Below are 8,996 nucleotides of genomic sequence, written 5' to 3'. Positions count from 1 at the left end.
ATGTGTTTAATGCTTATTGTGCTTTGTTTTTAACATGTTTTATCTTTCAGCCCTCCTCCCCTTTCCCCTTATGAGGCAGGCCGGCATTGTAAATAAGAATGTTGTTCTTAATTGTCTCGCCTGGTAAAATAAAGGTTAAAAAAAATCACAGGCACTGAGTCAGACACACACAGACAGACAAGAACCAATGGCAACAGCAGAGTGTAGTAGCAAGTTAACTTTATTTACTACAAGATTTTAAGAAAAAAAGTGAATCAATAATTACAACGAAGAACCAAATGATACCTCAATAAGGGCAGTAAAAATAAAAACAAATATAAGTAGAAGAACCCAGAGCGACTTCCAGCAGCCGAACAAGGATGGCACTTCAGAGAGTGGAGACATACACCACAACAGCCTGGATGACGCAGACGCAAACTGCATCAAGAGAAGAGGAGGACACAACGAAAGCTTGGTCCTTATCTTAGATTTAGAATCATAAACAGATATTACATTTGTTGAAAATACAGCAACCACAAACTCAAACTCGCTAAAAGCAGAAAAGAAGAAAAGTAGAGCAGAAAGCCAACCACTGGTATGGATCAAGATGTAATAAAACTTGATGGAAATGCAGACTTCACCCCAATGGAAAAGTAAGCTGATTGTTTTTTTTATAGGTAATGTGTGTCATATGTTATGGAAGCATGGAACCTAAAGAGCACTGTAGGATGGGAAGGTTGAGGAGTCAGAGTGTATTCTGTTGAATGGGATGGACTCATAACAGTGTTTGTTATGGGTGACTATTTAACAGAGAATACAAAATAAGATATTCAAACATCCATAAAAACGTATATTGGTATTCTTTCCTTGCTCACTCAAAACTCTCAAATTAATATTTCAAAGAAATGTTGTCATATCTATTGTACATCGTATGGTTAATGTTAACCGAAGACCGATACAGTATTTACAAACCTAATCCATTACTCCAACAAAATGTGATGTTATACTGGTCATGTCGATTTACTTTTGGTGTACTAAACAAGCTCAACCCTCCCTGGACATTATATATTCCTGAAAAGAGAGACAGTCAATATAACTTATTTATAATAGGAAAGTGAACAGCAAAGACAAATAGCTACAGTTGTTTAATGAAAAAAATAGCATGTCAAATACAGAATATGAATAATATGTGGGAAAATACTGCTGAGGAATATCTTTATCTGCTGCACATATCTGCTCATTTTAAAACTTTGGTCCAACAAAACCATAACATAACCTTGACAGTGCATTTTTCACTACGGCCAAATTACAGTAGGTTGTTTATAATCACAAAGTGCAAATACCAACATCATACATGTGAAACCTTCAGGGTAGAAATATGTTACAAGTATTTTCTGTGTGTACAGGACAGCAACACAAATCTGTTACTTTCCCTCTAGATTGTTACAGATATAACAATAATAATACCCAAATTAATCATTTTGCTCTGAAAAACAAAGGGAAGAAAAAGTCCTATCATGAGTCCTCGTTGAAATGATGAACATGACTTGATATGACCATTGTGAAACTGGAAGCTAAACAGAAGCTTTCTTTCTTTTCTTTTTTTGTTTTAAATTTCAATAAATTGAAGGCTTGAAAAAACAAAACAAAAAAAAAACATACAGCTTAGATTAAGAAAAAATAAACGTATTTGAAAAGTTGTTTTTGAGATTTTGGTATACAGAAGATAGAGACGACACAGGTTTTGCATGCAGAGGCACTGAGTGGAGAGTTGTAGGCCGATACTCTCCAGACCTGGGTTCTAATAGTATTTTAAAATAATTGTAAATACTTATCTGGGCTTGATTGAGTTTGCCTGGCACAATGGAAGCGATTGAATAGTCTCATTGTAAACCTCGCCAACTGGCACTCCAGGGGGGTATTCCATTGACGTCGCTAAAGGAACATCCAGGCTTATTGTTGATAACTCTTGCGAGACTTATGAGAATAAGCCTGGATTTTCCTTTAGCGACGTTGATGGAATACCCCCCAGGCAGACCCAAGCAAACGCTCAAAGTATTATAAGATTTGAAATACTATTTGACCCAGGTCTGCTACTCTCTCAGACCATGCTAAGTTTCACTGGAAACTCTGCTTTTATTGTACACTGATTAAACTACAGAGCCTATACCAAGTCGCATTCGCTTTCTCCACATACAAAGTTTGCATCACCAATATATCCTGCCATTTATATACATATATACTTTACATTATGTATGTATGTTATTTAGTTAACATTCCATGCGGCATATGAGACCCCTTTTGAATCTATGTGTTTGTTAAAAATAATAGTATATTTAGCCAGGGAATTCCGCCAAAGAAATCTTGCCCCTTATGTTTCTTCTCAATTTTCCCTGCAAACGTTTCTGATGTCCTACAGCAACGAGGCTAGCACAAAAAAAGGGGGGGGGGCTACTGGGGGTGTTATTTCAAAATGATCTTCTGAGCCCCTAAAAACATAGTGGACATCAGTATACCAACACTTGCAAGCAACAGTATCGGCATTTGAAAAAAACAAACAAAAAAAAAACATTGCGCACAATGCCAAGTTAACCAAGCACATACATCATACAGTAAGGCTTGTTAGAAGCGAGTGCCCCACACAAGCATGGAATTCCCTGCTACCTCCGCTGTACTCAATGTTCTATCCATAGAATCCTAGAATTATATTTCTATGCTTCTATCACTGTACACCTTTCCCCCAAAATGGCATTGTTCCTACTGATATCGGTTCTGTTGATAAACTGATTTGATTAGAATGATTGCATCACACTTCAATGTCACACTTCGGTGTCCAGCATTTCATTTGGGTAACACCTTACATTATGTTACATCTTTTACCTGTATATCAGATGACAAATGACAAAATCTGCTAAAATCTATGGATTTACAAAGAAATTACTCAATTACTATGTAATTACAATGTTGTTACATCAGTCATTACTCTGCTGTCACACAGATAAAAGAGCAACTTAAAAAAACGTAAAATGTTACCTCGATATATTCATGTTTTTTCCTCGAATGTTCTTATGTTGTGTAAACTTTCCAATGGTTAAGTAGACTGGTGAGTATAGATAACAGAATCCTATAGATCTGTGCAGGTATAAAAATGGCGGTAGGCGGTGGCTTTAAGCAGGGAGAGACTGTGAGCTCCCTGCCTTTCCAAAGTGGGTGCGAGGCAGAGCTCTGGAGACCTGAGAAATGATCTCTCTCTGTGATTGTACTGATCTTGCATCTGTTTCAGTTGAAGTGTGGAGTGGAGAGACATTGATACATACAGGTCTGAGGTCAGTTCCAATGGGCGGTCTACGGTTAGGATAAACAACTGTGTCTGTTTAAGGACTCAATGTCGATGCACAGTCGAGTAAGACTAATTATAATGTACTTTCTTTGTTAGATTTTTTTATATTTCTTAACTATTTCTATTTGAAGGCTAAAACTTAAATGAATAAATGAACATTTCGCATGTTCATAACGACTGTGTTGAACACATTAATTCACTCCGGTGAAATAATTACCCCTGTCTGAATCAGTTTTGTCAGGGCAACTACTGAAGCTACATAAGCACGGTCAGTTCTGATAATAATCTTATAGGATCTCAATCTGACATTTTGTCACTCAGACAACTGTTAGGTGATATGTAATAGACAAACACAGGAATCATTCAATCACACAAATCTGGGGGGAGAACACAATGATATCACAAAGCCACGTTCTCTTGATGGACAGCATGAGGGGTTACAGTAGATCAGACAGGAGGAGATCAAACAGGAAGTTGAAGCCAATCACAGGATGGGTGGCTGAGCCTACTGCTTCCTGGTGGGAGTGACCCTTGACCTCTGGAGATGTGTAAAGGAGCACTGAACTCTGGGATATGGCTAGTGGGGGAACTGGAGGACTGGGCACTGGGGTGTGTGGAGGAGGCTAGTCCTGTTGGGCTACTAAGGAGATGTTGTGGCTAGGGAGGAGGGATGGGGGTTGGGCACGTAGGGCTAAGAACCTCTGACCTCTGACCTATTCTAACCCTGACTCCTGATCAGAGCCTCCAGCCTGGTCAGAGTCAGAAGGGGGCAGGGGAAAGTGATTCTGAAGCGGGCCGAGCATGGTGCCTTGTGGGACCCCTTTCTGGGCGGGGTCGGGCAGGGTGAAGGTCTCGGGGGCGGACTTCTTGCGGGGGCGGTCCTTGGGGACGGAGAGGAACTCTGGGGCGTCGGTGCAGAGGGGGGTGGAGGGGGCGCTAGCGGAGCAGGAGGACAGGGGCGTTTCGCTGATGGAGATCGACGGGGGGAAAATCCCGATCTTCTGATTGGTGGCCTCCTGGATGTCGCGCTCAAACTCTCTTACCTCGTCCATCGTCATGTCTAGGCGAGGAGAGAGAGGGAGAGACAGGGGAGAGGGCGTAAGAGAGGGAGAGACAGTATTTTAGACCCAAATTATTTACTCATCTTAGTCTGATATTATAGGGTCCTAGTGGTAAGGGTTATCATGTATGAATACAAGTAATACTAAGAAACATGTTATTAGTCCATCAGTTTAAAAGTTGCAGGTCATTTCATTACATTATATTTATACGGTGTGTCTTTTGTATTGAGTGTATTTCTTTCTAGAATTGTCTACTGTCATATACAGTAGTAACTACCATCAAGTTCAAATGAACTACCACCCTTTGGTAAGAAAACCAAAAAAAGTTCTGTATTGAAAAACATGTTTGTGCCAATCTTGCATGCCTCCTTTCAACGGAAGTTAGTCATGATAATGACTAATTGTCTAAGTGGAGAGGTAAATATCATGTATAAGTGGGTCGTATTCCCAAGGGTGAGTCATCACTCAAAAAACACTTCAAATATGACCAGAAGAAGGTACAAAATTAAAGAAATGAAAAGACGACACATACGCTTTCTCTTTCATGGATCTGTATGTCATCCAGGGATGATGATGAGTTTGTGGAATGCACCTGATCTTCATTGCAAACTTTAATATTGGTTTTCTCATGCATTTGTTTCTCGTACTCCCGCACGTCATCCAGATTCATATCTGAAAAAAGGGGGGGAGTCGAAAGACGTTGGTACTGTAATTGTCCCTGAAAGTGGAGGGAGGTGAGGGTGGTTGGGGGGGGTGGGATGGGGTGAACTAAGACAGACCGTGAGGTGTGTAGTAGAGAGAGGTAGGCGGTGAATAGTGCTTTTAGAAGATCGAAGTTCGAGGGGTCGAAGTTCAAGCACAGCCTGAGTGCAGAAGGTGGAGGCTACAGAGCTAGCTTTTCCCCACGACAGCAAAATGATTTGTGTGGAGAGGATAAAGCTAGTCAGGCCTTAACAAAGAAGAAAGAAGAAGAAGGGGGAGGAGGAGGAGGCGGTCGAGAGGGATGGAGGGATAAGTAGAAAAGGAGAGGGGAAAGAGTAAATGGTCCGGACCCTCCGAGTCGGGAAGGGTAGGGAGCATCACCGAAAAGAATGCGGAAGAAAACAACATTCCCAGGCAAAGTCTGAATCCCAATCCCAATCCCAATTCCGTCGGGCTTTCGGATTTCGGGAATATCATCCAACAATGTATACAGAGTGTGCAGAGGAGGAAGGGAGATTGGTGGTTATTTTTTTCCGAGGGAAGAGCAGAGGGGAGGGAGCGGGAGAGTTCCATTAAGGAGGGGTAATGTGGCTGTTATCTGCCCTGCTTCCCCTGCAGCTATGGAACACACTGAGTGGTTAGAGAGCGAAAGAGAGAGAGAGAGAGAGAGAGAGAGAGTGAAATATGATTGAGCCTCATAACAGAGCTGTTATGTTGCTGTTGTTATGCTCTTATGGCCTGTCAAGACCCACACAGACACAGCTTTCATGTTTCACTACACGACACCGATATTCTCTTCAACTGGAATTTTCTCAGGAGATCATGACAGTTATTTTTTCCACAGCTGGTATCGTCTTGCCAGGCGTGACTGCGACAACCATTTGGGTTGACTAGAATAATCTTTTACAAGGTTAGGTACCCAGGTCTGCTTTCAGCCGGGCAAGACAAGATGGTCGATGGCTAATATTTCAATAATATCAGTGATGATATTCTACTGTAGTAAATGTAGTAAATTAAAGCTTACTGTGTTTGATTGAATGCCAATATTGTTTTGTACTGTGTTACGGAGAAACATGAAAGGAACTCAAGTCTTATTGAGGAAATTCACTCAGACCAGCCGTAGACACACCACTAAGGTACTGTATGAGTCCTTAGTGCTGTGGAGAGTAGCGGCTTGGTTTGAGCAGGGTTAGATGCAGTGATAGGGAATCAGATGGTGTTGGGGGTCAGTTGGCATACCTTAATTGGTTAATAAGACATTAAAACACTTGATATTGATTTACACAGTACATTTCTGACAACATCATTAGCTGTCATACAATACGACTAATACACGTGCCAGCATTTGCCTGTCTATACAGTTAAAACGGAAGCGCTGTGCTTTATAATTCGATCAGAAGCGTACGTTTAACAGTGCAAGCAGGAATATCAACGGATCTCTTGTGAAACTAAAGACTATCAGACTGTCAGTGTCAGTGAGACCTACCGATCCCCCCCGCCCCCCCTCTCCCCCCCCCCCCCCAGTAGACCTACCGATCCACTCGTCCACCCAGGCAAAGGCCTGCCTGTGTCCCAGGAGCAACACGTCACGCACCACCTGGAGACGAGAGAGGGTCACCAGAGGGTCAGATAACACTGATCTCAGATCAGTTGTAGTGGGCGAATTTGTGTTGATTTGAATTCATCCAACATTAATTTTAATATATCTATATATACTATAACAAATAACAAACCCTAACCCTAACCCATAACAAAAATATGTATATGTGACAGCGTCTGATTAATAGGTCCCCATCTCGGCCATTTTGAAACCTCGCAATCAAGCCAAACAAGTCTTGTTGTGAAAAAATGTGTTTTCCGGTTTTTGGCATAGGACGACAAACGAAGCGATGAAGAACCCACTCGATATCATATCCAACAGTTTTACATTCACTAAATACCTACATTTACTTAGCAAAGTCGGGTGGGGGGTATTATTCGTTTTAGTGTGGCAGTGTGTGTAGCCACGCCCACTCCAGCCGTATTTAAGTAGCCACCTGCCTTTGTTTACAAGTTTACAAGATGGAGGCTGAACCTCTCGCTAATGCTATCAACAGAATTTCATAAGCAGGCAGAAATATCGACAGTGGGCAATTAATGAACTCCTTAATATTGGACTATACATAATGGGAACTCCGAACGGGAACTCCGAACTCCGAATCTGACGATGACAAATGACAACGGAATTTCAGACATTGATCTCCACATCAGTTCACTATTCATGGGACAGTCGTCTGCACAGACCTTCTGCTGTGTTCTTGGGTAAGTTTTAGTGAGTTACATGTGTTGTTTACTAGGATTTTGTGTTGTTTACTTAGGATAGCCAAACAGTTATTTGTTGTTTTGTGAGTAAGGTAGCATCAGCCCCGTTGTTAGCATCAGTTATCAGACCACCTCCCAAGAAATACGTTGTCAAAGATAAAACATAATGAATAAATACATTTGTTGCAGACCTACTAAACATGCAACATAGTGTAATATGTTTCATGCACCATTTTAGTGTGTTTGTGTGTGTGTACCAGCTAGCCAAACAAGTGTTAGCTTGTTAGCTAGCTAGCTAGCTAGCTTTGTTAGAGATGTAATAGATTATAGAAAAAGTAAATGCTTTTGTAATGAACGCTAATGTTATGTGGAATCAAAAATAATGATTCATTCATTGATATGTAGATTTGCTGTAGAATAATACTGTGAATTGAAATGATTTCACTAGCCAACTTCAGTACAAGTACAGTACACTGAGAGTCTATGGAAAACCTACACTATAGAAGTGTCCACACCTCTGACCTGAAATGTGTGTTACAGAATGAGGAGGTGAGAGGTTCTGAGAGATGACATCTTGATGAGTCACCAGCACTTCAGGTATTTGTCATTGTCATTGTATAAGCAATTCTATTTTATGAAGATAGTAGTAGGCTATTTTGTAAAAGTGGTGTTGGTAACAGTGGGCAATCATGTTAAATGTACTGTCTTCTTTTTTTATTACAGCTTTGATGCCCAGATGGGATGGGAAGGAACTACGCCGAAGTCCCACTAGATGCTTTATGGACTATAATGATAAATGCATACACACAGACACAACATTATAATTTTTTACCATTCTATTATTGTATTGCTCAATTGTATCTTGCCTAATTTTTTCCATTGCCATGAATTTTACTCTCTTGTACTTGTAATGGGACGTAATAAACTTTTGGCACACATGGCAATAAAATGATGATGAATCATGAATCTTGAATTATTATTATTATTATTATTATTATTATTATTATTATTATTATTATTTAGCTATTTAAACGTGTCAGCCCTGCAATTTTGCTTCCTGAGGGTTAGCTGAAAACCCCACTGACAGATGACAGGTAGGTAATGACAGGTAGAGTAATGGGGGAGTGGTTGTCTTGAGGGAGTGATTAGGGTGGAGTTAACCAGCTATTGTTCCCACCCATTACCTCTGTGAAAAACGTCTCTGAAGAAGTTTGAGGCTAGATATCTCAGTACGGTGGTTCAGGGGGTATCACCATTAAACTATCCATGACTTCTTCAACTTGTTTCAGATTTCAATGTATGACACATCATTTTAAAGCTTACAATCTACCCTTTCATAATCTGGAAAAAACAGAAAAAAGATTTTGCCCTAGTTGAGGACTTTTTAACCATGCCCTGTCACATATTTGCGCTTTTTTCTAAGGGTTTGAGGACATTCTGCCACTGATGTTTCTGTCTAGCTCTATGTAGTTTACCTAAAGGTTGTGTGTGTGTGTGTTGGTGTGTGTGTGTAAGTGTAAGTGTAAGTGTAAGTGTAATAATGAAAATCTGGAATGACCTTGTGTACATACTGCTCCACGCGTGTCTGCAGCCCCCACACCTCGAACTTGACC

General features: G+C 40.6%; 1 protein-coding gene across 1 annotated transcript in view; it reads right to left on the bottom strand.

Annotated features, from left to right (window-relative positions):
• Nucleotides 1–212: 212 nt before the first annotated feature.
• The window catches only part of pitpnc1a (phosphatidylinositol transfer protein cytoplasmic 1a), a 72,326-nt gene continuing 63,542 nt past the window's right edge, over nt 213–8,996 (bottom strand). Inside the window, exons 7-9 of the mRNA XM_080524498.1 lie at nt 8,942–8,996; nt 6,616–6,679; nt 213–4,379 (exon numbers count right to left, since the gene is read on the bottom strand). The exon at nt 8,942–8,996 is cut by the window's right edge and continues 101 nt beyond it. Coding sequence (XP_080380624.1) covers nt 4,033–4,379; nt 6,616–6,679; nt 8,942–8,996 — 466 coding nt within the window. The 3' untranslated portion in view covers nt 213–4,032. The remainder of the gene's footprint in view (nt 4,380–6,615; nt 6,680–8,941) is intronic.

This window comes from Nansenia antarctica, assembly GCF_963989245.1.
Source record: "Nansenia antarctica genome assembly, chromosome: 2".
Lineage (NCBI taxonomy): Eukaryota > Metazoa > Chordata > Actinopteri > Argentiniformes > Microstomatidae > Nansenia > Nansenia antarctica.
The sequence above is the reverse complement of the archived record's forward strand: the minus strand, read 5'-3'. Positions and strand labels throughout refer to the sequence as shown.